This window comes from Chiloscyllium plagiosum, unplaced genomic scaffold (genome assembly GCF_037043375.1).
Source record: "Chiloscyllium plagiosum isolate Xiang-an unplaced genomic scaffold, Cpla_swu_hap1 HiC_scaffold_26, whole genome shotgun sequence".
NCBI classification, from domain to species: domain Eukaryota; kingdom Metazoa; phylum Chordata; class Chondrichthyes; order Orectolobiformes; family Hemiscylliidae; genus Chiloscyllium; species Chiloscyllium plagiosum.
Window position 1 is genome coordinate 12,466,056 of NW_028270164.1, and position 27,794 is coordinate 12,493,849.

The following is a 27,794-nucleotide window of genomic DNA, read 5'->3' on the forward strand; positions in this document are numbered from 1 at the left end:
TTCCACCTCAAATTGATCCATCATGTTATGCACTTAACATATTTGAGTACTCAAAACTGAATTAGTCTTGAAGGGAATTGAGGGATATGGGAATAGGAGGGGAACACAAAGCTAAAGTAGTTCAACCCCCATTTAACATAGCAGGCACTAAAGGCAAAATGGCCTATATTCAGACAAATATAAATGAAGAAAAAGGAGGGAAAAAAAAAGAGGCCAGCAATGAGACACAAACTCAAATCTTGATCTTTCTCCTGTGGTCAGTTAACAAAAGCAATGACCAGTTCTAATTTGTGCTGATAGTCAGGTGACATTTTCCTAGCCTTTTCCAAGGATGCAAAATTATATCCATAGCAAAATTTGAACAATATAGTCCTTTTATTACAAAGAAAAGGTCATATATTCAGTGTGTGCACAATCATAAATAAAATCACCCAGTAGCATGGATGTATGTCTGAACAATAAAAAGAAAAGTACACAAGTCAAAGGGCACAAATACAGAAATATTAGAAAAACAAGACCATCTGCTTTAAATCCTAAAACACACAAATTCTATTAGTCAACCTAAATGCAGACCATAATTGAACAAAAAGATTTTACAATGTTTCATAAAGAAAGCTAGCATTGCCTCTGCAGAATATTGACAGGCTGCTTTGAAGAAGCACCTCTAGTATTTTTACAGGATAGCAAGTCCTCTGGAACATGAAGTTGCATTTGTATAAGCATACAGTTCAGAGTAAAATGCAATGTGTAGGGTTTACAATTGTTTTAAAAACATTTGTTTTCTCATCAGCCAGTTGGGCGGGAGTGGAGTCCATCAATTTAAAGATACAAGTAAACTGGCAAATGAAAAAAAACACAAGTCGTGACCTCCATGATCACAACCAATTTATTTATTTCTCGTAGTTTCAGCAGCTAAAAAGTCTACTTTGACACTAAACAACCAGTTCCTGGATTTTAATACTGCAGCTCCAGCACTTTCATTCTGTTTTTTTTCTTACCAGCGCTGATTTCTACAGTGCAGTTCCTGCTGCTTTTCAAAGAGTTTCAGAATTATTTCTGGAGCACAGAAATCAGAGTTGCAGTGTTTTGGATGCATATTTATAATTTACTGCTTTGATTGGTGGTAGATTGGAGGTTTGGTTGGGCAAGGGGTGGCAGAAATCAAACTACTTTGCAGTGCAGAAAGCAAATAGTTTAAATTAAGGCACTACAAATTTATCAGACTTGGAGTGAACCAATTTGTCTTCCTCCATCTCTGTCAACAAAGATCCACACAAGATGGGTATGCTTCAACAACAACAGGCCTTTACCAACGAACTAATTGACTCTGCTCCTTGCAAAGCTTTTCGATGTTTATAAGCATCCTGTTGGAGCAGATTTTCTTCAGTTCTTTCAGCCCAACACATAGCGAGCAGAAAATCAAAAGCTTAGCTGTAACCCCAGTACAATATCAACAATTGGCATATAGCAGGCTTCACAGATAAACAATACTAACTTTTGCACATGAAGGCTGCATATTAAGGAGTGTTTAGGGTATTTATCTTTCAACATTGGCTAGACTTTGGCTGTTTTCAGGAAAACAAAATATAGTGGTTTAGCTTCTTGGACACCATTGGATTATTTACTGTTAGCTTTACTCCATCCTTGAGAAATCTCTGGTCATGTCTTCAAATGTGTTCAAGTTACAGATGCTGAATCTTCCAACTTTACACACCAAATAGAACACCCCAATGAGTCTAATCCTCTTCAATGCTCAGCCTAGCAACTGAAGTGGCAGCAAATGTATTTGATTTTTTTGTTAGAGACTATGCCACCTTCCCAAACCAAAACACTGATTGTATTCAGAAAATTATACCTCAAGTTAATACCAGTATCATCTCAACATCTTCTGTTCGCTGGCTATTACTTTAAGAAAACTTCAGAGTAACCACACTTTCTTAGACTTGCTGTTATACTATAGTCATAATGTGAACACGACAAATTATACAAAGGCAAGTAGCTATATATGTCCGTGGACAGAGATCAGAATGGTCTGCAAATACCAAGTATTCTCTGCAGATACACATACATTCAGATCAGAGCCTCCTCCAACTTGACCAAAGCATATGGTGTGGTACAAGCGAATTTGCGACAATAATGATAGATTAACAATGGGTTGCAAACTGTTGGCAGAGGGAAAAAAAATACATTAAGAGATAAACACCATTTTTTTTTGCAAAAGTGACAAATTAACCACCCAAATATAAACCAGAACCCTCTGGGAACTAAAAACATGTTTCTCAAACAGTTAATATAACTTCATAATAGTCCCAGTAACATTCAAGAACTGCAGACAAGACAGGTTATAACAATATTCTGGACACAGACTTAAGCTTATCCCATTTTAAAATATGCTTAGAAGTCCTGAAATCCTAATTTCTCTCATAATGTGATTTAATGTGATTAAATGCTAAATTTGTAATCATTTTTCTGAAGCATACACCATCAGGATTCAATTATAAGTCCATGTGTACAATCTAAAAGTTTTTATTTAAAAAAAATATAAACCAGGCTGCTCCAAATACTTTCACTTTGCTTTAGATTAGGTATAGCTCCACATATAAATGAAATACCCAGTGAATTAGCCTTAAGTGTCCTCATTTCTGAAGTCAGGTGAGGTTAGGAAAGGCCAAGGTACCAAGCCCACGGGGGGGTTATCATTACAAAAGAAAGAACACACACAACTATTAGTGCTGAACTGTCAAGATACGGGCAAGGCTCTTTCAAGCAATGCTGACTGAAAAATATTGCCAGCTGCTAATAAGCTTCATCACTGGGTTTTCTTCAAACGGTGTAAGTCTGGATGCATTTTTTTTTGGGGGGGGGGGGGGGTCATAAGTTCGTAATGAATCAATGAATTAAATTGGTCATAAAACCAGCATGTGCATAAAACAGATCTGGTTTCTATCTGTACACGGTATGTAGTCATAACTTTGTTTACAGCTTTATAAATTACACAGCCCCTTGGCATACAAAATGTAGTTCCACTGTTAATGTCTTGTTTATTCCAGAGGCAGAGTTGAATCTGTTTGAGTGGGTCCAAACAAAGTTTAAGTTTTTTAACTGTCAATCATCTCCGATAGTTCAAGTAACAAATCATCCTCATCCTTTCCAGGGTCCAGATCAATTTCTGCTTCAAGTTTATCATCTGAGAATTCTTTCATCAGCTCTTCAAAATCATCCTCACTTGTGGCAGACTTAGATGCAGTAGAGCTCAACCTCCGAGCTTTAGCAGGCACTTGGGGAGGTGAAAAACTTTTTATCTCTGACTGTGAGATGCTTGTCGACTTGCCCTGTCCAGCAAGATCAATGTTCCTGGAAATAAAAAGGAACAAAGTCAGCTTTCCAGAGAATTTGTTTTTGGCAATCACTTCAAGTTCACCATTTTCCTCACTCTTCAAATTTTTCAAAACTAGAACTATTAACGTTAACCTGCAATAATCATTTGGTGCCAGACAACTACTGCAGGAGTGTGGTTAATTGTGCCACCTCCACACCCATGCAGAATTCGATCAATTACGCAGTACAACATGTTTCCACTTCCTCAGATACCCATTACTCCTGTCCGATTTTGATGGTAAGCATTAAGAAGCAAACTAACTATGATAACATTCTGATGAATCCGTGCCACATCTCCTCCAGGGCCACGATATCCTTTTTCAGACTCCGTAATGAGAACTGTGGCAGAGTTTGACCAAGGCTCTGTATGAGGGAGGTACTGCTTCCTTTTTATTTCAGACCTTATAGATAAGCTTTCTCTGTATGCTAGTTTTGAGTTCTGTGGCTTGACATACATTTCCCAGCCTCCCCAGTTTCTAGTTTCTTGTTATTACGACAGTGTTCAGATTTGTCTTTATTGTATTCAAAATAGATGTTCTTTTCTCCACGTGCTGAACTCAACATGCCAGGTTTGACCACTCATTAAACCTAAATCCTGTTGTTACTTCCTGTTCCGATCCACAGGATTACACAACCTGGCAATGACCCTGTAATGGCCCGCATTCAGAAGACTGCCTTTTTTTTTGGTCTTAGGCAAATTGCTTCTTTTAAACACTGAGGGCAAGATGAAGAAACTGACATCTCACCTTTCTTTGGACTTTTCTGGCACCTGTGAAGTCAGGGAGGTTACCTCTTCTGCCTGTTCTGGCAATGCTGTGGGCTGAAGACAGAAAACTTTAAAAATTACAGAAGTATGTCTTGAATATTCTCTTCAGAAGATGCTTGTTATGCTTCTGTGTCAAAGAAAGCTGATGGCAAGTTACTGTACAAGAAATTAACGAACACAACATACAGATCATACAAAAGGAAAAACGACCAACTTTTTTTTTAATGAAGGATCTCTACAGGTGTATCAGATGTAGAGTATCCTGGAATTCAAAATTACATTCAAGGGGACTAAGTACAATTGGTGTATTTAGAAAATATACCAGTAAAGTTCCTGCAAGGCCTCCATTTGCCACAACATAAGGCAGAGCAGTTAACCAGATGTTACTATTTTGCACCTAAAACAAAACATCTCAAATCCAGAAAAGATTCTCTTGACTTTAAGAGCTGTAGAGAGGTTTGTCTTTGTGTTTGTTTTAAATAGGAAAGAAAAGGTTTTCCAATTGTTCAGTTAATTAGAATCATTCCTTAGCCCACCCACAGATCATAAAAATGATCTGAAATGTAGGTTGAATCATTTATTAGGGATATTAGCAGGTGAGATTCTTACTGCAATAGTAGAGCCTGCTGGAGGCTGCCTTGTCAGATCAGTAGCTCCAGTATTCAGTGGTTTAACTGCCATAATACTGGAAGGATGGCTGTCAGGCGATTTGCGTTTTGGGTTAGGTCTCACAGGACAGGAATTCTTCACAAATGATGGTTTCACATTTAATTTGGGTTTCACTAAAAAAAAGGCAAAAGATTAGAGTCATTTGTCAGAAAATACATTACTGTAACCCAACAAAAATTAGACATTAGAAACAAAATGTAACATTCTACAACCCTATATTCTTTTTAACAGTCCTTAAAAATATATTTAAAAATCCAATCTCCAGCTCCCAGCACAGCAAGAAGCTAGGTTAGCCTCCTGAGTCCAAGCTTCTATCTAGTGTTATGAAACATATTATCCAAAATATCAAGTTTCTAACATGAATAGCTAAACATATTATTTTGGAAATAACACCATAAAGCAGAAGACATAAAGCAACAATGTTTGCATTTGGAAAGAACATGTTGCTGGGATGGAGATGCCAAGTCTGCAACACTTTCTGGGATCACATGAGTCAGTTTGTAGGTTAAAGATGATAACTGGAGTGCAGAAAGTCTGTGATAACTTGTATCAAACACAGTCTGTGCTGGCGCTCTTTGCGAATTGAAAACCTGCTGGAAAAGCTCATCGGTATAAGTGACATTTAAGTACTGAGGTACCTCGATTATCTGGATTTTGATTAAACGAATGAAATACTCTCCGCCCGTGTCCTTTGGATAATCGAGGTTACTCTGTATAAACCACGCCCTCTCCAAAACAAAAGAGAGAGATTTCTGAACTTTTGTGTTTCTGGTTAGCTTACTCCAGATACTGATTACCAGATCCCCCAGATTTTCAGGTAACCAAGAGCGAGAGCGAGAGCGCGTGAGAAGAAACACAGAGAGAGAGAGAGACAGACAGACAGAGGAGACAGAGAGAAGAAAAACTAAAGATGCAGGATTCAAGGGAAAACAAGCAAATTTAGTTAAAAAAAAAAAAAGGGGGAAGCAACATAGCAAAGCAGAGATCTTGGTGAAGTGAAAAGATTACATTCTTAAGAGATGGAAAAACTAAATTTCTTAATACAGAAACGCAGCACAAAGTTAGAGTAATGGATAGCTAGCTCACAGATAGGCGTAACTTCAATGAGACAGTTCAAAAGCTTTACTGTTGGTTTATGTTGTTGGCTACTATGCAAAAACATCATGGAAAGTCTTTATCTACTCATCAGTTACCCATTAGCAACTGAGCAGACAATAAATGGCATAGATACACTAATAGTCTAGAGTTAGGACAGACTTTTCAAACTCGGGGCAGACTCAGAAGCTCACTGATTAAGAACATGCCTTTGTCTCACAAAGAAACATATGCATCAGAATTAACCATAGTTCAAATGCCCATAAATATCAGCCAGAGGAAAGGGCTGTCAGGTCTGAGCAACATAACCTAGAGACAGTGCAACTGAGTGGAAGAAACACTCCAGAAGTGAAACACAGGCCAATGCTCCAACTCAACTTTGTGTTGAACCTCCATCAATGCTATGACACAGAAACATGTAATTACTTGTGCATGGTATTGCAATTAGTATTGAACTACTATGATCTTATGGAGGTAAGGGAGAAAAGGAAAACATAACATTTTACAGCATGCTAAAATTTAAGCAATCAAAATTGAATATTTATTAATATGATAACAATCAGTATTCTTCCTCACTAACTGGAAAAGCATTGGAGATACAGGTCAAAAAATGCAGCAGCAAACAAACAATAATCAGATGTAAACGAAAGTACAAATTCAAGAGACTAATACCTTTCAGAGCACGTGGTGGTTCTGCCACTTCAGGTCTGGCAGTAGTCAGCTTCCCATCTGTCATAACAACTGGTTGTTCAGTTCCAAGTTGATTGTTTGTTCTCGGTTCTGAAGCGGCAGACTGACTATTCTGGTCACCAGCCTGGATGTCACAGCCCATTTTATTTGTGGCTGCTTCTTCTCCTGGCAAAGTTTGATTTGGCGGTTTCTCAATTTCCTGCAGCTGCCGAAGGCGTTTTTCCTTCAGTATTTCCTCAAAACTTTTAACTTGCACCTTCTGCAACCTTAGGCTTTCTTTTCCATTTGCAGACTGCAACAAATTTGACAGAATTACATGCAATATATCAGACTGAATCAGACAAGCTGTTCAAAGTATCCACGCAACATTAATTTATGCGCTATTTGAGCCTTTTTCGATGTTTCCCTCATTTAAAATCTACCGCTACGAAGATGAAAACTGGAGGACATGGTGAAAGTGGTTTAAAGACAAATGCAAGGAGAAGTTTTTTCTCAATAACGGAAATTAAGAATGCCAAAATCTCTTCTCCAGAATGCGGCAGTGGACGAGTGCTCAGAATCCCTATCAAGTGAAAAGGGGTAATTTGGCCCGTCGGGTTTGCACTGACCCTCTGAAGAGGGACCCTGATCCAGAGTCTTGGCTGAGTTAGATAGATTTTTGACGAAGGAGGAAGTTGAAGGGGCGGGGAGAGAAAGGAGAAAGAAAAGAGAAGGAAGTGGGGGGTGGGGGGGCTGAGAGGGAAGTGGAGCTGAGACAACAGCCACATCAACTATGAACTTACTGAATGCTAAGGATAGACGTGAAGGTCCAAATGACTGCTTCATACTCCTAAGCTCTACATACTTATTCACACTCTCCCTCTCTCTCAAACTCAGCTTCCTCCTATGTTATTCACTTCATCTAATCCCTGAAATAGCAAGAAGTTTGGGTAAGGAAGTTGCTTCTGAATTCACTATTAGATTTGTTGATAACTATCTTAAAAATGTCATTATTTATATTCTTCCTCGCGAGGAAGCCTTGTCTCTATTCACTATCAAAACCTATCAGTTTGTCAGCCTGCATTTTTGTACCCCTCAAAATAAAAAGATCCAGGCTATCAATCCTGCAGTATGCACCTTGATAAATCCTCTCACCACCCTCTCCAGTCACTCTACATCCTGTCTTATAATGTGGCAACCAGAACTGCTCAGTAATCTTCAGTGTGATCAAACCAAGGCTCGATATAGTTTTATTAACTCCCTAGCTTTTCAATTTTATTCCTCTGGAAATAAACCAGAGAGTTTGTCCATTGGTACTTCTTGTTCCCTTTGCTCTACTACCACACTTAAAGATTCTTATTTCCCAAGTAATATACAGTCTCTATTTTTCTTAGCAAACACTGAAAAAGCATTGAAATTCATGTCAACTACGTTCAAGGTTACTCCTCAATCTGTGCTAAGGCTCTTTCTCTCTCTCATAAACAAACACACAAAATATTAATTTGCAGATTGCTTTAGATTTTGCTTACAATATTTTTTCCAGGATTTATGTCCAGTCTAAAAGGACAAGTGCAGACTATCTTGTATGCAAAGAGTTTTTGAGCGTATTAACAGGCTATTGCAAAATCAAAACAGTGCCAAACAGAAAAACGCCACAGTTTTCACTTCAATTGCTGAGATGACAAACGATCTTTAAAGTCTATAGGATCCTTAATGTCCTCATATACTGTACTGACCTTATTAAGTTCCCTTGTGTCTCCCTGGGCGGTAGCAGCATCCACTGATTGTACATCCATCGGTTCAACATCAGCCTTTTCTGGCTGGACAGCCTCTGCACAAAAGATTGCACAATGTTCTAAATTATGTACTTCACATAGATAGATAGAAAATAACAGTTTAATTAAAAAGACAGGTGTCAAATTAACTGGCCTATATTTTCTTTTATGCCTCCCTCCCTTCTTGGTTAGAGGGGATACATTTTACTTTCTAGTCTGATGGAAACTTTCCTGAACTCAGGAATTTTGGAAAATCATTAACGTACCCACTCCCTCATAAGCCTTTAGGATGAAGTCTACCCGGACATGGGGGCTTTTCAGCCCAGAAGTCCATCAATACCACTTACCCTGTGTTTACAATTTTGCTAAGTCTCTCTCTCACTCTTCCACTTCCTGATATACAGCTATTAGAGTCATAGAGGTACAGCGCAGAGACAGACCCTTTGGTGCAACTCATCCACGCCAACCAGATATCCACATCTACTCCAGTCCCGTGTACCAGAACTTGGTCCATACCCAGATACACACACACACACACACAAAACCTATGCCCTCCAGTTCTGGACTCCCCACCCCAGGGAAAAGACCTTGTCTATTTATCCTATCCATACCCCTCATGACTTTATAAACTTCTATAAGGTCACCCCTCAGCCTCCGATGCTCCAGGGAAAACAGCCCCAGCCTATTCAGCCTCTCCCTATAGCTCAAATTCTCTAACCCTGGCAACATCCCTAGCAATCCTTTCTGAATCCTTTCATGTTTCACAACATCCCTGACAGGAAATGCAAACAATATTTCAAAAGTAGCCTATACAATGTTCTGTACAGCTGCAACACGACCTCCCAACTCCTGTACTCAATGTTCTGACTCTTTAAAATAATGTGAATTAACTTTGAGTCATTTCACTGATCCTGTCACATTACACAATGCTAAGTCTAATACAGCCTGTTGCAGAACATGCTGCTCTAAGAAACTAGCTTAATAGAATCCTTTGAACTCCTCATCCATACTCTTACTTCTAATGCGATCTTTCCAGGTTTTATACAGATTGAAGTCACCCATGATTATTACTGTTCCTTTACCACAAGCACTCAATATTTTATATATACTTTGTCCCTCATTGTGGCTACTGTCAGGAGGTCTGCAGCTCACTCCCAATAGTGACTCAATTCCCCTTTTTCCATCCAAAACCTTTCCACACCATGGTCTTGTGAACCAAGGCCATCTTTCACTGCCACACTTATGAAGGTGTAGAGGTACTGTACCTTTAAGAGAGTTGAAAAGCTAGCAAGGACAAAGCACAGAGAGTCTGGAACAAGGTAACAATGTAACACTTAGTCAAAACCAGTAGTACAGCTGTGTTGCTATGGAACACAAAAATCAAATTCAAATTCAGCCAGCCAATTTAAGTTATGCTCCAAGATACCAGAATCCAATCAAATTTCAAATTAGTATTTTGATAATATTAAAATCAATGAAACAATCTGATGTTTTGTGGTATAAAACCGGACATTTTGAACAGCTCGAGGGAGAACTGCCAAGCCACCAACAAGCACAGACTGCCAGAACAATTCTCTGAAAGGTACCTGTCTGTAAGAAGTTTGCGCAGCAGAACATTGAAAAGACAGAGGAAAATCTGAGGAAGATACAAAGAGAAGATTTGACAGGTGACTGGTTTTGAAAGTTGAATTTTTAAAAATATCTTATTCGGGATTTTTAAAAATCGGATAGTATTGTAGATGGGAGGTAAAAGATAGGTTTAAGAGAAAGGAGTTGTAAATAGTTGTTGGTTTTAATAGTCTCTGTTGGACTTAAAGAATAAAAATTGTTAATTTTTACTTTAGTGACCTCTGGGATGGCTTTTTGCCTCTAGAAATTTTAACAGAGGACAGCACGGGGTGAATCTTTCCTGTGTGACTGGTTTAAATTACCAGAGGGGTTTAACCCATGTTGTAACAACACCGATGATTAACAGTATTACATCTCCACCTTGATCTAGCCTCATTAAATCACAGCACACCTATAGGTTTGGTGATTCGCAGCAGTCTCTTGCGGGTAGGTGGAGTCTCATTCTTTGGCTTCTCACTCTCCTGAGATGTTGCGAGACTCTCTTGGTTCCCATGTCTTCGCAGTGCCTTCTCACGTCTTATCTCTTCAAGAGTTTTAACTCTTATTTGTTCCAGCGGCTTTGGCTTAGTTACAGCTTCATCAGGGGCTACCTTCTGACCTTTTCCTGCAGGACACCACATAGATTAAAAAAAGGAGTGAACAAGGAACTTTCAATGAAGTAACAAGTCCTAAGTAAAAGCTTTCAGGTGAAGCGGTACTGCAAATTAAAAGAAACATTTTTTTTAAAAAAAAAGCAAACAAGAAAATAAAAACATCCAAAGAACATTTGAACATACCTGAAGTACAATACCTATTGGTGATGTGGGAATTTGCTTTGCATTTGACTGGCTAGCATTCCCTACATTAGAACAATGCCTACACTTCATAAAGTGCTTTGAGATCTTATGGTCATAAAAAGCACTAGGTAAATGCAAGTCTTGTTTTTCTTTCTAAGCTCTGTGCTGTTTTCCCTGGAACATCAGAGGCTGAGGGGTGACCTTACAAAGGTTTACAAAATTATAAGGAGCATGGATAGGATAAATAGACAAAGTCTTTTCCATGGGGTCGGGGAGTCCAGAACTAGAATGCATAGATTTAGGGTGAGAGGGGAAAGATATGAAAGAGACCCAAGGGGCAACTTTTTCACGCCAAGGGTGGTATGTATATGGAATGAGCTGCCAGAGGAAGTGGTGGAGGCTGGTACAATTGCAATATTTAAAAGGCATTTGGATGGGTATATGAATAAGAAGGGTTTGGAGGGATATGGGCCGGGTGCTAGCAGGTGGAACTTGATTGGGTTTGGATATCTGGTCGGCGTGGATGGGTTGGACCGAAGGGTCTGTTTCCATGCTGTACATCTCTATAACCATACACATATGCAGGTATGATATGTTTGACAAAGTTCTACAATTATATTTATAAGCCAATTTATTCCACCAGAAAACATCCAACATCTATTTATACAGCGTTGTTCATTCAAAAGGAGTTTTGCAGCAGCATTATCAAACAGATAATTTATTACTGAGCCACACAATGCGATAATAGGGCAGTTGATCAAAAGCTTGGTCAAAGAGATAGATTTTGAGAAATGCCTTACAGGAGGCAATTACAGAAGAAATCCCAGGGACTTTGATAGCCAAAGGGACAGCCAAACAAGCAGCATTAAAACTGGAGGCCAAAAGGTGAGTATTTAAAGAATATTAACAGCTTAGAGGTCTGGACAGCTAGAGGAAATGACAGTGAAAAAGGGAGGGGCGAGGCTATTAAGGGATGTGAAAAACGACAAATTCAATGCATATTTGTGATTTAAAGTTAATCTTGGCGGGCAACATGAACAGTGTGGCTTGGCTGCAAACAGTTGCTTAGGAGAGGAATGTGATAGGTGTGTAAGAAACGGAGTTTGTGATAGGGATCAAAAGGCAATTGTTTTGGCCTTCCAATAATTTTGATATGCAGTAGACACAGGCTGCTTGGTAGAGCTCTCATTTCATCTGGGGTAACAAGGGAAAAAAAACAACTTGTGCTAATGAATACATAGACAGCTGTCAAGCTAAACTATTATGTTGTGTTCTTTTTAAAATAACAGGCCACAAAAAGGGACACCACTCACCCTTTCCTTTTCCAAGTCCAGGATTTTGTTCCTTTCTTGGAGTGGCTTCAGGGTGCTTTTTGGATAGATTGTTCTTTCCAGTTTCCTCTGGAAGCTGCCCCTGCTTCTTCAGTAGAGACTCCGAAGCCGTTTTTACTCGTACTGTCCTAATAATTTGAGATGCTTCCTCCAGGAAACTGGAGGCCTGGGTAGATTTATTAAGACCTGCAACACCAACTATAAAGTCTCCATTGCCATCAACAAGGTCCCTCTTTGCAGCCTTTTCCTTGCGAATCTCATCCAAGGTTTTCACTCTTATTTCTCCAGAGCCTTCCGTTTTAGTAACAGGTTTTTCTGTAAAGTGAAATGAATTTTGTTACTTGGTAGAATGCAAATTGAAAGCTGATTTGCGGACAACAGACAAGAACAAGTAGTCAATAGAAGTGCAATATCATGCCAAAGTCCTGTATGTTTCTATAATTGTCATATGTATATCATTTGCTACCCAAGATCTGTAATGCTGCATGGCAAAGAAAAAGAAATGTTTCTGGGATGAGCAGAGTATAACAAGTCACTGCACCCGGCCAACAAAACAAGGTTATGGATTGGGATGAAGAGACGCTCAACAAGTAAATAACAAGGTCATTTGATAATATTTTGGCCATCCTCCCAATGCAAGTCTTAAACATTCATTGTTTCTTGATATAGATACAGAAAGAAAAATAAGAGTACAGTATATTGGTCCTTTGAGGGACAGAAGCAAGTGTGCCAGCTCTTATTTGTGTTCACTGGTTTGAACAGACTAACTGAAAAATGCAGAGGTTTGACCAGACTTGAAATGACCCAGCTAAATTGTTTCAGTGAAATGGAGAAGAACCTGAGGGATAGATATAAAGCTCTGTGGTTGGCACAATCGCTTTTGGAATGGGTCACGGTGCAAGCATGATCCACTGAAGTATTGGATTGCAAGCGATGTTTCTGAATACAAAATTCACATTTCACAACTGAAGCCACAGGGTAAGGTGTGAAAATAAAAAAAAAGCTGTCTGCTAAATACATACAGATTAATAAGCGAGGAGCAGTTGAGGAACCCAAGACTACAACACAGCCTGTCATCTAGGGATAAGAAACAAGTGTTGGAAATATAAAAGTGCCCAATTGCTGAAGATAGATTCAGGTCAGGGGAAATAAACACTTGTCATTCCAGACTACAAGAAGTAGCTTTTCAATCTTTCCACTTACCATTTTCTGCTGTGGTAATATCTGCAGGCAGACCAAGCCTCTCTCTTATGGACCTGGGATTTTGAACTGAAACAAAGAAAGAAACACAGATCTCTGAGTGACTGTAGAGCACTGGGAATCATTCATCTCAATATTTAGAAGATATAACACTGAATTTTGTGATGACTATGCAGCAATAGAGCACTGAGTAGGCAAATATAGTCAAGGCTACGGATGTTTATTACAGAAAATGGAAAATAAATTCTAGGTCAAATCACTAAGCCACCCTTATGTACCTTTCAGTGAATAGGGCAAAGCTGAGAATTAAAGATAACCTGAATTCTGAACTTTATGCAGAAGGTTGGGGGCCGATGTGCAAAATAAAACAGAAATGGGACAAAGTAAAAAGTGTATATATGGCACTAACTGATTTTCTACAGCACTGCCACTATGCTGACACGGGTGAGAGTGAATGGAAGGCAAAAAATAAACCTGCTACTTGGCAGTCCCGTTCAAACATAACAACAGTCTTTGAATTGGTTCCTACAGGTGTCTTCCCTTCATACACTAATGCACTTTGGGTCACCTTTTCCACTTTAGGTTGATGCGTTCCACAAATGCTCGAATGGGATTTGCCAACTTCGATCAGGAGTCAGCATGGCATATTTAGTGCACAAATTGTCTAATAAATGCAAGCCTTCCAAAGCGAGATATACTAGTCATCATTTTTGGTAGTCTGAAGAACTGCTTCTGACTGACTCAGAAAAATTAGCAAGCATCAAGGTTTGCTGACTCCTGAAACCCCACAGTTCGATTACTGAGCTTGTCACAGATCGGAGAGAAGACTTTCTTCTGTTGCTAGACATGCCACCTTGAACTGTGGATTACCAAAGGTATTCCATATTCCTATTCATCAAAATAGCTTCAGTGTCACACCGCAGCTGAGCAAATTCTAATTTGCACCAGTGTTTTCTATACCTTTCTGTGCCACTTCTTCAGAGCCATCCTCAGCCAGTATCTTCCTTTTGCCAAGTCTCTCAGAGAGGTTGCGCTTTAAAGTTGTTTCAATCTCAGCTTCAAAAATTAAAATGGAAACCTTATTTAAAATGCCATTTTTACAAAGTATGTAATTAGTAAAACGATAGTCAAGAAAAGACTCTTTTGCTTCACTACAAATAGCATGGGATATAACAACTAGATTAATGTTTTCATTTGCAATCTCCAGATACATAGGATGGTTGGAGAAAAGCTTATAGATTTAGAGGGAGGGAGTGTAAAAAATTAATCTTGGTCAAAATTGATTTGGAGTTACAACATCTCAGTAGACCAAGTCAACTCAATGTCTCTAAAACATAAGAATTAAAAATGTCAAGAACACAAGTAATTAACACTGTTACATAGCAATTGTGATGAACATCCAGAGGTCAAATTATATTGGTGTGTGTAAACTTGCTGCACATAAGTTGTCTGTCACATCTCCTAAGTCACAACAGTGACAATATTCCACAAATATTTGGTTGTGAAAAGTGCTGTATAAAACATGAGTCCCTTTTTCAGAGAAAGGGAGATCTTTTGAAATGTTCAACCACATAGCTAATGTTAGCAACTGGAGCATGGAGCAAAAGATACCTTTGACTGGCAACTCTTCAGGGGTTTCCTTTGGCATCACTTTCTTTTTGCCAAGTCTTTCGGCAAGACTGCGTTTAAAAGGCAATTCACCTTCGTTAATGGCTACTGGAGGAGAAAATAAAATGAAAATAGATATCCTCTTTGGCAAATGGTGAGCAATCCAACCCGATTTTAGGTATTCTATCAAAGAACAAATTATGCCAGGTTTTGCACTTTACATCTGACACCTTCCTGACAAAGATGCTGGAAATCTGAAACAACAGAAGTTGCTGGAGAAACTCAGCTGGGCTGGCAGCATCTGTGGAGAGAAAACAGAGCCAACTCTTCAGGTCCAGCAACCCTTCTTTAGACTGTATTCTGATGAAGGATTATTGGACCCACAAATGTTGACTGTTTTTCCAGCACTTTCCTTAACAAGGAAAATTATCTTTAATTCATATCATCTCACTATTTGTTTAGTTCCTCATTATATGACCATTATATAATACATACGGGAACAGGGGTCCAAAGCACTGTATACAAACATGTATATGGCTGCATAATTTAGTGTAGAACAAGACTCAGCAAATTTTGACAGAGCACATGCTCGGAATGACACGGTGCAATTTCATTCTTAATCCCCTTACCAGAGAAATCACCAATTGTCAAACTAGTTTCTGGAGTATCTTTAGTCTTTAGGACTTGCAGGTCCTTCACTGACTGAGTGACAAAAGTACTCTGCCAACTCCCAAAGGTTTGGTGAAGAACTTTAAGTGTACATTTTAACACAGAAATAATTTATTTGGCTCATAGCCCCGCAACTGTCTTCATGCGTTTAACCAAGTCCCTGTTAAAAGCTTTCTTTGAATCCACTGCCTTCTGACTTTTAAAAAATACTCCCAAGAATAACTGTACTCAAACCTTCATTGTGACCACACTTCCAATCTCTTTAATACACTATTGATTAAAATGGTAATCACAAGTTGGATATTATTTTAAATATCAGCTCTAAACAAACAAACTCTAAGATTAAATAATTAAACGTTGTTTATAAAGTTGTTGTTTATAAAGACTCAACTAGGAATGCCCATTGTTCAAAGCAATTAGACAATGACAAATATTAATGTAATCAATGAAGTACTGTTACAGCCTAACGTCTCTTCCATTTTCTAAGTTCTATGAATTGTCACGAAATACTACCCTGCCTTGACTTAAAACACTCACATTTCTTTGGAGATACAGTTACTTTTCGGAAAACTGTTCTGACATTTTCCTTTTCAATGACTAGGTTTTCACGATTCGGCTCCACCTTTTGAGTCTGTGTTGCCAGATCTGTTGGAAGCTCATCTATGATAAGAAAATAGAACAAAGTTTACGTTCTCCACACAGACCACCCTTCAAAACAATAAATACTACCATCACCAAACCTTCCCAGAACACATACACAACATAGAATCCAAGAAACTAGGAGCAGAAGTAGACCATTCAGCCCTTCGAGCCTGCCCTGCTGTATAATATGACCATGGCTCATCAAATAAATCAGACAGCAAGCATGTGGGCGGCATGGTGGCACAGTGGTTAGCACTGCTGCCTCACAGCGCCTGAGACCTGGGTTCAATTCCTGCCTCAGGCGACTGACTGTGTGGAGTTTGCACGTTCTCCCCGTGTCTGCGTGGGTTTCCTCCGGGTGCTCCGGTTTCCTCCCACAGTCCAAAAGATGTGCAGGGTCAGGTGAATTGGCCATGCTAAATTGCCCGTAGTGTTAGGTAAGGGGTAAATGTAGGGGTATGGGTGGGTTTCGCTTCGGCGGGGCGGTGTGGACTTGTTGGGCCGAAGGGCCTGTTTCCACACTGTAATGTAATCTAATCTAATCTAATCTAATCTAATCTAAAACTTACCCATTTTCTTCACTTTCTCCTTCATGAATTTCTTCTGTCTAATCTGCTCCAAGGTTTTTATACCAAAATCCAAAGTGCAATCTAGTGATAGAAAACAAGATCTTTACTAGCTCAACAAAGTGAATCAGCATCCATTGGAAAAAAAACTAGTTTGGTCAGGACAGACTGTAGAGAGCAACACCGGAACAATAGATATTTTCTCATTCCCTTCTGGAAGCATCTGTCTCCCTTTAATTTCATCCACATGACATCCACTTGAACTGTAGTAACAAGCTTGTAAATAGATACTAGGACTGTAACCTCAAATACTAATTCCAGCAGGCCCACATTTCTAGTTAGTTCTGGATTACCTTTCTTAACAGGGACAGCCTGTCTCTTGGCAGAAGTAATGCGGATGCCGTTCTGTTCTTCTGCAGTAGGAGGCTGAGTGTTTTTATTTTCCTCTCCTTCAGAAAATTGATCTGCAATGAGAATGGAAATATTAGTGATTAACCCTAAAGTACCCCAGCCTTTCCTTTAAAAAAAAAGTAAAATGAAATATGTTTGTCTCTTTACAAGCCACCATACTAGAGCATTGGCAACCACAGGAGGGGTAGTAGAGCTTAAAACGTTTTCTGATGACCCTAGTTTCATTATCCCCTGAACTTGAGGGCATGGATTAGACCCAATTGGAATCTCAGGCTGTTGCAACTGGTTTACAGGTAACTGTGGCAGTTCTCAAATAAAGGCAATGGTCATCCAATACACTTGTAACTATACAAGGTAAAGTTGTCATAGTCCTACCAGATCATAGGACTACTCTCTCATTAAATGACTGGCAGTGCTTTAACCAGAGGGTCACCATGCCTCAGGCAAGGGGAGAGGCCGAGAAGTAGAATCTTTCATGTTAACTGTTCGCCGAGCTGGGAATTTGTGTTGCAGACGTTTCGTCCCCTGTCTAGGTGACATCCTCAGTGCTTGGGAGCTTCCTGTGAAGCGCTTCTGTGATCTTTCCTCTGGCATTTGTAGTGGTTTGATCACAGAGGAAGGAAAGATCACAGAAGCGCTTCACAGGAGGCTCCCAAGCACTGAGGATGTCACCTAGACAGGGGACGAAACGTCTGCAACACAAATTCCCAGCTCGGCAAACAGAACCACAACAACGAGCACCCGAGCTACAAATCTTCTCACAAACCTTTCATGTTAACCTCAGCAAGTGAAGGAATTAAGCCCACGCTGCTGGCATCAACTCTATCATAAACCAGCTGTTCAGCCAACTGAGTCTATACAAAATCTCTGACTGACTAAAGACCCATTAACCAATGGTGGCCATCTTTACCATCATATTAAAGTAGCAACACAGTGATCTATAAAACAGGGTTGTTACAGTGGTAAATTGGTTAAACATGCAAAAAAAGTAACATTTGAGAAACCTGCACATAAAGTGAATACAGTTACAAACGCGAAACTAAAAAAAAAAGACAGAACCTGACAACATGAAACACAGCAGCTCATGCCTAACACACTACTACCAATTTTAAAGCACAACCATTTCAAACATTTGAAGATCTCAATGCAGGCAATGGAGAAACTTAAACACTACTAGCCAGTTATCGAGGTTCCAGAAAACTACTGAACGAAGTACAGAGGAATCTCGATTATTCGATAAACAAGGGCGGGGAGTATTTCATTTGGTTAATCGAATTCCGGATAATTGAATGCCAGTTAACAGTTTAGCCAAGTATCAGGACCTCGTGATCTTGCTGGATAATCGAGGTTCCTCTGTAACTACAAAATCAATTTGGTTTGAAGATAAACAAAAAGAAAAAAAAATGGTCCTATACATTAGTGACATTATGTTTTAGATGAGAGGAAGAATCAACCCCAAACTCTCATTTATAATTTTTTGCCTCAATGATTCCAAAGAGACTTTGGTTGCAGATGAGTTATTATCCTAATTGGTGATCTGAGTCCCACATCTGAATTAAACTTTATGAATAAACAAATGGAAACGAAAACGATGGCAAGTATTCTGCTGACAACTGATAATATCCCAATTAGATTTTACATCTCTTTACACTCTGGATGTGTGAAAGTCTGAAACTGACCAGATAAGTCACAAGCAGCAAATGAATAAACTGAAGGTTCGAGGGTGGAGAACACACCAGCTAGACTTTTTTTTAAAAATGGGCTTACTGGCTGAAATGAGGGAGCCTTACAAATGAGGGAGATGGAAGTACAGAATTCATTTATAATTAAATAACAACATTAGATCCTGTTCGGATACTCAATTCCTAAATCCAGCGAGACTTCAAATTATCTTGAAGGGAGGAACTGAACTCCTGAAGACACTTTTACTTCTAGTGTTAATTAAAGGCATGCCAGATAACTTCCTGACTTAATATGGACTATGACACAAGACTGGTAGAGTTTATAAATACTGCAAAAGAAAGTTTACATACATGGAACTCTGAAACAGTACCTTCAAATCAAAAATGGGAAAGAGAGGGAATAAACTGTCAAAAAGGAGGAAGAAACAGGCACATTACAAGAATATAAAACTCACTCACCGTCATCATCTTCATCGTCATCTGCAGCGTTGATAACCACCGGAGGGTGAGTGGGGCTTGGAACATTTTCTGATGCCTCTAGTTTCATTACTCCCCGAACTTGAGGGGATGGATTAGATTGAATTGGAATCTTGGGCTGTTGCAGCTGGTTTACAGGTAACTGTGGTAATATGGGCTCATCAGCTGCCTCAGACACCTCCTGCTTGGTTTGGACACCTAAGAACAGGAGTGAAGAAATCACTGTGAGCACTAGAATTGAGATTAAATATTAAACACTAAAATCACAAGAAATTCACCTGTTGGAAAAATCTGCAGTCAGTCGATAACTGGCAATGATGCATTTTGGAGAATCACAGCAGCAAACATACAGCAAAATATACACATTATACAGAATTTTAAGGGGGAAGATAATATTAACATTGTTTGTTTACAAGTCATTTCATGTTTTTAGCAATGTTAAAAAAAGGATAAATAGGAAGGAAGGTTAGCTGTGCAGGAAGGGATCCTGCTGGTATACAATACAAAGTTACAGAAGATAGTTAAAAAGATTCCACATCAAAAGGCTATTGCACAAAACAGGAGTAAAGGGATAACATACCAGCAGCAATACAAGATTGCATACTGTTTTCAGCCAGACAACCAAAAGAAGTGTCTTTTTCTAGAATGGCAAGTTGCAACAAGTAAGAGTCTTGTACGGGATCTCAACTTTTACTATTTACGTCAATAATTCAGATAAGCTAAGTAAATGTATAGTGGCTAAATTTGCAATTGATACAAAGGCAGGTGCGAAAGTAGGTTTTGAAACCTGTTGATCTAGGCGAATGGCAAAAAAAAAATGGCAGATCAGGTATAATGGGATCAAATGTGAAGTAGTTCATTTTGGCAGGAAGAATAAGTGTATTATTTAACTGTAAATAACTATAGAACCCTAAGGTGCAGAGGGATCTAGGTGTTCTAGGGCACAAAACATACCAAGTTAGTAAGCAGGTACAACAAGTGATAGAGGTGGCTAAAGGAATGCTCTCCTTTGGAGTAGAATTGAACAAGAAAAAAGCAAAGCTTTTATGCTTTGCTTTTCAAGACCACATCTTGAATAGCTTTGATCTTATTTAAAAGGAAGGATGTAAATGCAATGAAGTGGTTAAAAGGAGGTTCACTACATTCATAACTGGAATAGAGATGTACAGCATGGAAACAGACCCTTCGGTCCAACCCGACAATGCCGACCAGATATCCCAACCCCATCTAGTCCCACCTGCCAGCACCCAGCCCATATCCCTCCAAACTATGAAGACAGACGATGATTTGGGCTTGATTTCAATAGAGTTGAGAAAACAGAGGGATGATTTATTTGAAATTTATAAGCTTCTGAATGGTCCTGACAAAGTGGGTGTTGAAAGGATATTTACTCTTATAGCTAGTAGACACTTTTGAAATTTGGGCTTGCTCTTCCAGGACATAAGTGTTGATTTTTTCTTTCAGAATGCGGAGTCTTTGGAACTCTGTGCCTCAGGAGAGATGGGATCATTGAATACTCTTTAATAATTAGATTAGATTACTTACAGAGTGGGAACAGGCCTTTCGGCCCAACAAGTCCACACAGACCCGCCGAAGCGCAACCCACCCAGACCCATTTTCCCTACATTTACCTCTGCACCTAACACTATGGGCAATTTAGCATGGCCAATTCACCTAACCTGCACATTTTTTGGACTGTGGGAGGAAACCGGAGCACCCAGAGGAAACCCACGCAGACACGGGGAGAACGTGCAAACTCCACACAGTCAGTCGCCTGAGGCGGGAATTGAACCTGGGTCTCTGGCGCTGTGAGGCAGCAGTGATGAGGGCAACAGAATCAAAAGGATATTTTGGTAGAGGAGGATATGAGCCTTGATCTTACAGAACAGCAGAGCAGACTTAAAGGGCCAAACAGCCATTTCTGCTCAGAATTCATATGATGCAAGATTTTGAATACCAAAATGAAAAATTTTAGTTCTATCACAATTGGTTTGTTGCCACCCATTGTTCTGAACTCCCCAAAACTAAAACAGCTTTATAATTGCTGCTATTGAGTGAACAGATTCACAGAAATACAATTGTAAAGAAAAAAAAAGGTAAAATTCCTTTCTTAAAAAAACATTCACAGGATATGGCCATTGCTGGTAATGACAGCATTTATCGCCCATTCCTCAATGCTCAGACAGCAGTTGTAAGGCAACCATATTCCTATGGGTGTGGATCACATGCAGGCCAGACCAGATAAGGATGTCAGACGAGCTGTTAAATAATATGGAAGCTGTATAATGACAGCTCATTAGATCAAATTTGAAAGGAAACCAAAAATGTGGCACAAATTATTCCAGATATCAACTTCGCTCCCCCCTCAGGCATCATCCATACCACTGAACAAAATGGAAGCGCTTCCTAGTTTGCATAACTCAAGAGTTTCGTATTACCACGTGTAATGTAGCAGAATTGGGTAATAATGAAGAAACATTTATAAAGAATGTGACTGCCAGAAAAAAGGCCAGACTACTAATCTCAAGGTATACGCCAGCAATGTATAGACTGCTCAGACCTTTCGTAGCAGGGAAGAAGACTCCTTCAACGAAGCGAGGCATGCTGTGGCGGAAAGCACAGTTCAACTTCGTACACCCTGTGGGCTGCTTCTCCCAGTAGCATGGAATCTCACTCCGCCGTTTCTAAAAGGAAAATTAAACAAGATGGCACATGACAATTTAGTAGCAATATCACACATATTCATCTCATTACAAATCACAATCTGACAATAGTCAGAATGAAGCGCTTTTGCCCAAAACGTCGATTTTCCTGCTCCTCGGATGCTGCCTGACCTGCTGTGCTTTTCCAGCACCATTCTAATCTAGACTCTGGTTTCCAATATTTGCAGTCCTTGTTTTTACCTAATAGTCTAAACAGCACAACTCAAGGGCGCAGCTTCAGAGAAGCGAGAAAACTACAAACACCATAAATATTAAGTGAACACAAAAGATTGCAAACATTGGGTGCACATTTGGAAAATATGATCTGAAGCATCTTTCTATACATACTCGAAACCTGGAAGCTACATGTACTTATAGAGAAGCTTGATTGACAACCTACATCAATCTCCATGTGACGAAATTTGCAGACCTGGCGAAAACAACGCCCTTCCTGCCATAAGGTACAAATGGTCTCACTGCCAAGGGCTGCTTCACAGTGCCGAAAAAGACAGTTGTCGCCCTGTCAAGCAAACATAATATACATGAGAGAGCCTGCTCTTCATCTCATTAACAAACACAACCTTAGTTAATATATCCCCCGCCACTGAATTAGAGATACACCACAAGGATAGGTTACCATCAGTAGTTTCTTAATAGCACTCAAGTGCTGAGAGGAACGATATTCTCAAAAGATTATTGTTGTGTGTATTAACAAAAATAAGTAAAATATATTTTTGTTAAATGCCTATTTAAACAAAATTGCATTTTGGGAAAGCTAATTTCCAGACATTTTAGAATTTGTTAAAAATATTCTACATTATTGGCATCCAATGCTTAGTTGATAAGTGTGCAAGTTTGCTGAGAGTGTAAGTTCAGTGCTTACTTTATCTAGTGGTATACACTAACTATTTACTAGTTTGACTATTTATCCTACTAGTCAATTAGAAGGTTGCTAGTTGAGAATGATATTAAAAAATACTAGAAGAGTTAACCTCACTAAAGGACAATTATTTTAGCTATGTTCTGGTCGACTTCATTTAGAACTGCCTACCAACTTTGCAATAACTCAATCAAATGCAGCATTCTAACCTTGGCACATGTAGAATAGAAGTAAAAGTAGCAATCATCTCCTTGATGAGTCATGGCTGGATTATAACAGCTCCTTCCAAACAAACCAAAGATTTCAATGTTACTTTGTCCACACTCCTATCTGTTCAGTTGCAATGCAAGATAATCTGTTCGGCGCGACGATAAGATGCTAATCTTCTGGAACGTTCTTCACCTTTTATCTAAACCAAAAGAAAAACACGATTGCAAAGTGAGTGATTTACACAAGAGGGTAACATGCTGTAGTTACAATATAAAGTTTAAATTTCATTAACTTCTATGAAATACAAAAGGCTTCACCCATTAGAGACAACCAACATGGCAGTTTTCATCTATTTCATTCTAATTCACTGTAACGCAATTGATGAACTAGGGACACTGTTTCTAAAGAACGAACTTTTAAAGCATGTATTGGTTACAAAGCAATTCCAGTCCCATTAATTTCAATCGTGCTGCTACGATGCAACTTTCCTAGAACACGGGATTGCATGAGAACAGAACTACCACATTATAGCAGAACCGACTGTACACAAAATAACTTCAACTCAAGTGGTGGTTTACAATGAAGGACTTCATATTAGCAATATGCTACTAATCTATGATGTTTTGCTGAATAAATTAGGAAGGCAAAGTAAAGAAAATTGTACTAACCATGCCTTAATATCAAAGGACACAGTCAATATGTAGTCTACAGATATTTTACAGGCAGCATTTCAAATGCAATGGTGAAATGCCTCAAAAGTAATGAATATATTAGCTTCAAGGACCAAGTGAATTGGTCTCAATCCCCGACCAAATCAATACTGCATTGGCTTTATGTACATCAGCTCTTGGGCCAGATAATGTGAAAACTAATAATAAAACGGTTAATACAAGGAGGGTGTCTTTTAATCCATGCTTGCATGAATACTAAAGCCAGTACACACTTACTGCAAACTAATACTACAGTAGCAGAGGTAAGTTATTGGAAAGTAACAGTACATGTACCTTTGAATAGTCAGCAATATGGTTGGTTTTCTTCAGATATCCAGTCAACGTGATCCTGCAGGCCAACCAACACTCAATCCATCAGTTATAAATGGATCAGCATCACCTCCATCTTCACACACTGCACAGAAATATTTGGGATCTGCATGCACAAAGTGCCTGAGAAATACTCTACTTGAAGGTGTTAGCATGAGTCCATCTTCTTCTCTGTTGAACTGCAGGAAGCCAGGGATTAAAAAATCAACTCCTCCGATAAAAGTTCATAACCATGCAGCCAGGCATCGGCTACATTTACAGCGGATGGGAAACATCCTATTTTTTTTCTATAATCTTCCACGAGATTCCGCAGCCTTGGTTGGCCTTGGATTATGGATTTGTTTTGTGGTGAAAATGGCTAATTTAATTAATTTAAAAAACACACGGGGTCCAATTCTGCTTCTCCAGGACAGCTGCACCTATTGAAGAAAAGCACAAACAACCTCCCCAAACTTGTAAGCAGCATTCCCTGCATGCTTTGATACTCAGACCTCTGTCAACAAAAACACATTTTCACTGGAGTATCCCCATTTGCAAAAAGACTTAACACACCCTGCAGTGGGGTTATTCTCTGCTCCTGTCTGAACAACTCCTCAGAATGTGATCAAAGATTGGTAAGCTCAAGCAGTGCCAAATGATGCAAGTGAATCAAAATAGACACTGCAAATATCCTGCCAGGATTCAGTACCTGCAGGAAGAATATTTTGGAGAAATTAGATTTTACAGGAGTGTACCCAGAGAGGACTTTTCATAACACCCACCATAGCCAACAGCATGCAGAAGTCAGACTTGTGTGAGAAGTCACTGCAGCTTTTTCATCAAGTGAAGGCACTACAGATTTCTGTGCAAAGCACCATTTTGGCAGGAAACTGAGTACTTGAAGCACAACTCATCCACTTGATAACAGGATGAAATATTCTTCCAAGTGACCATAGCTCATGATCAACATATCACTAGACAGAGAAACACATTATGTGCAAAAGGAGATACTGCAGCTTTAAAATCAGAATGGTTCAATACTTTCAATGTGAATGCCTAGAGTTATCTGCAACCAGTTAGCTTTCAAACAACAAAATTACAACTAAAAATTAGTAGTAGCTAACACTGCATTCAGAAGGAGCACCTCGTCCATACTGGGATTCAAATTCAGATGAACTGAATCTAAAAGAGAAGGATTCAGTTAGGTTGTGTCAAATAAGAATACATGGGGAAATAAAAATTCTGCAGTTATACCCATTGAAGAGAACAAATGGAAATTTAAAAACTTCCAAATGCAAAACAAAGTTACATTTTCACTCAGGAACTGATTAATTTAAAATGGGATTTGAATGCTGATCACTCAACAACCACCAGGGTACAAAAATGACAGGTCTCTTAACACTGACACAAAAACAACAAAATGAAGCGTTGCATTTTCACAGCACTTCACTATACTGATACATCTCAGGAGTGGTTGCACAATGCATTACCTGGAGAAGGGGGTGGGGTGGGGTTTTTGAATTCTGGGGATAACTGCAAATGTTGAAGTCAGTGGGCTTGGTCTCCATCTGAATACAAGATATTTACAAAAGATGCAACAATCGGGTTAATTACTTGATGTTCTGAAAATAGACCATGCTTGTGGTAGGGTTCCCAGATGTATAGCTCCATCAGAGCTTCACCTAGCTCGACTACCAGCTCAAGAGCTGGGCAGGAGCATAGAGAACAAAAATACACCAATTTGAGCAGAATGCCCACATGGGGAATGTTATGCATAAGAGACATAATGCTGCTCTACATACTGGTATCTGCATTCATCTGTTACTCATTGCGCTTTACTTAAGTAAGATACCAAAAAAGTGGTTTAAGCCTGTACAAACACATGCTTAAGCTTTTGTTAAAATGCACCTGTTTTATGGTTTGCAGAGTCCCCACAGACAAAGGTGTATTAATAGTGGGACAACATAGAAAAGGACATTTAATCACAAATAGAGGCTAGTGTTGCCCTGCTTTCTGCAGACAATCATGCAAAATTTAAACATAGCCTGGGGAAGAGCACAAACTTAGTAAAACGCAATGAGAAAGATGCCTTCCCCCAGTGCCAATTACATATTCTCTGCACTTGTAAAACCATGTCATCTCATCCAGGTCATTCTATAGTGACAACCTAAAGGAAAGCCATACGTTTGCTCAGTCAAAAACTGAGTTTTCATTAAAAAAGAAATCAATGGGAACTTACATCAAAAGAATGCTTTGTTTAAGGACTGCTCTTCACAGAAGGAAATTAAGTTAACAATCAGAAGAGGTCTTAAAACAAAACAATGCTACAATATACAAAAATGACACAGATTTTATGGCATAGCAAGCAACTCTACTTAATTTAGCCAACGAACCACCCATAATCATTACTGTCCTATCCATGACTTTTAAATCATATTCCATTTACATTTACCCAACAGGTAAATTATGATGCACTCATCGCATATCACCTACCATGCAATTTACAAGGCAGGATTGCAAAAAAAAATTTCAAGAGGAACCAACTTAAGCATGGGACAAAAAAGGAAAAATATCAAATCAACCCAAGTTGAAGGGCAAATAGCCAAAAATGTTTTTAAAAAGTTCAGCACACACTGAAGCTGAGCATAACCATGTTTTTTTTAGAACCAGGAACACCAGGCCAACTTCCTTCAGCCTGATCGATCTATCTCACCCCTCAGAAAAGGGCAGATTGGATTTCACAAACTCATATTTAGCCAACAATGTCAGTACCTTTACAAGGGAAGTTAGGTTACCCCAGTGGCAAAGTCCAAAGGCATGGGTACCTCACACTGGTTATCAAGAAAGAAGAGCCCAACAAAAAGATCAGCTGAGGGTTTAAAACTTTAAATGCCATGAGCAACACACACACGAAAAAAGACAGCCAGCAGCACTTAGGCTTTACAAACATAAAATGGGAGATAGCAAATGGAGTTAGGATTAATACCCAAGAAGGGCAATGGTGTTGCCACGTCAAATCCGAGTGAAGGTAGACCTTCAGGAAGTCCACCCCAGGCTGATTACTGACATATGTCAGAGAACTAAAAATCAAAAAAGGTTCATTCAAAATCTCCCACCCACACAAAAAAAAAATCAAAAAAGGTGCTCGGATGCAAACATTATAAAATCAATTAAACTTGGAGATGCTGGGGAGGAGAAAAAACACAAGGTTAGAGATCCACTGGTCGAATCTCACCCGTACTTCCTGCAGTACACCGGCCTCTTTGTCTCAGCCGGCTACTGCGCCCGGGAACCCTCTCACTCGAGTTCGAGGCTTCTCTCCGACCCCCCCGCGGCCTACCCGCTCCTTCGATCCGCTCGATCTAAAGTCATTCAAAACCCGACTTTGCGCCACCTACGCTCATCCCTCACTGACTTAGCGATGTAATAACGGTAAAACCAGTACCAAGAGCGGGTCTGGGACCGGCAATCCGCGGCTATAATCGAACCCCCCCCGTCGACCAAACGCCGCGGTGCCGCTATCGCCGCCTGCCTCTGGAGCGCCAGCAATAAACATGGCGCCCGCCGGAAGCGGTCTGGGGCCCTGCCAATAACTAACATGGCGCCTGCCAGGAACTGTTCGTGGCGCCCTGCCAGCTCA

At 39.5% G+C, this 27,794-nt stretch overlaps 1 protein-coding gene across 4 annotated transcripts; it reads right to left on the reverse strand.

Annotated features, from left to right (window-relative positions):
* Positions 1 to 352: 352 nt before the first annotated feature.
* zc3h11a (zinc finger CCCH-type containing 11A) lies at positions 353 to 27,697 on the reverse strand. Of its 4 annotated transcripts, XM_043716418.2 has the most exons (19): positions 27,600 to 27,697; positions 24,140 to 24,354; positions 23,135 to 23,334; positions 22,446 to 22,565; positions 21,904 to 22,027; positions 19,326 to 19,541; positions 17,127 to 17,237; positions 16,777 to 16,857; positions 16,103 to 16,225; positions 14,900 to 15,004; positions 14,249 to 14,344; positions 13,292 to 13,357; positions 12,071 to 12,403; positions 10,373 to 10,585; positions 8,314 to 8,408; positions 6,581 to 6,890; positions 4,754 to 4,926; positions 4,125 to 4,198; positions 353 to 3,354 (listed from the first exon to the last, which is right to left on the reverse strand). In XM_043716418.2, the coding sequence occupies exons 3-19, from the start codon at positions 23,186 to 23,188 to the stop codon at positions 3,099 to 3,101; spliced, it is 2,550 nt and encodes an 849-aa protein (XP_043572353.2). In that variant the 5' UTR covers positions 23,189 to 23,334; positions 24,140 to 24,354; positions 27,600 to 27,697; the 3' UTR covers positions 353 to 3,098. The 4 variants fall into 4 exon arrangements, with proteins under 4 accessions (XP_043572353.2, XP_043572355.2, XP_043572351.2 ...); XM_043716420.2 differs by having other exon boundaries at positions 14,900 to 15,001; positions 24,140 to 27,659; XM_043716416.2 differs by having other exon boundaries at positions 24,140 to 27,658.
* Between the last annotated feature and the right edge of the window lie 97 nt (positions 27,698 to 27,794).

Bases quoted from the DNA above. Each gene is read 5' to 3' on its own strand.
- zc3h11a (XM_043716418.2), bottom strand. From the start codon at position 23,188: ATGACTCATCAAGGAGATGATTGCTACTTTTACTTCTATTCTACATGT. The intron at 12,404-13,291 runs GTAAGTGGAAAG...TTCACTTTACAG, and splicing joins TATTACCACAGCAGAAAATG to AAAAACCTGTTACTAAAACG. The intron at 8,409-10,372 runs GTGTGCTGTGAT...TCTTTTGTGCAG, and splicing joins GCGAATCACCAAACCTATAG to AGGCTGTCCAGCCAGAAAAG.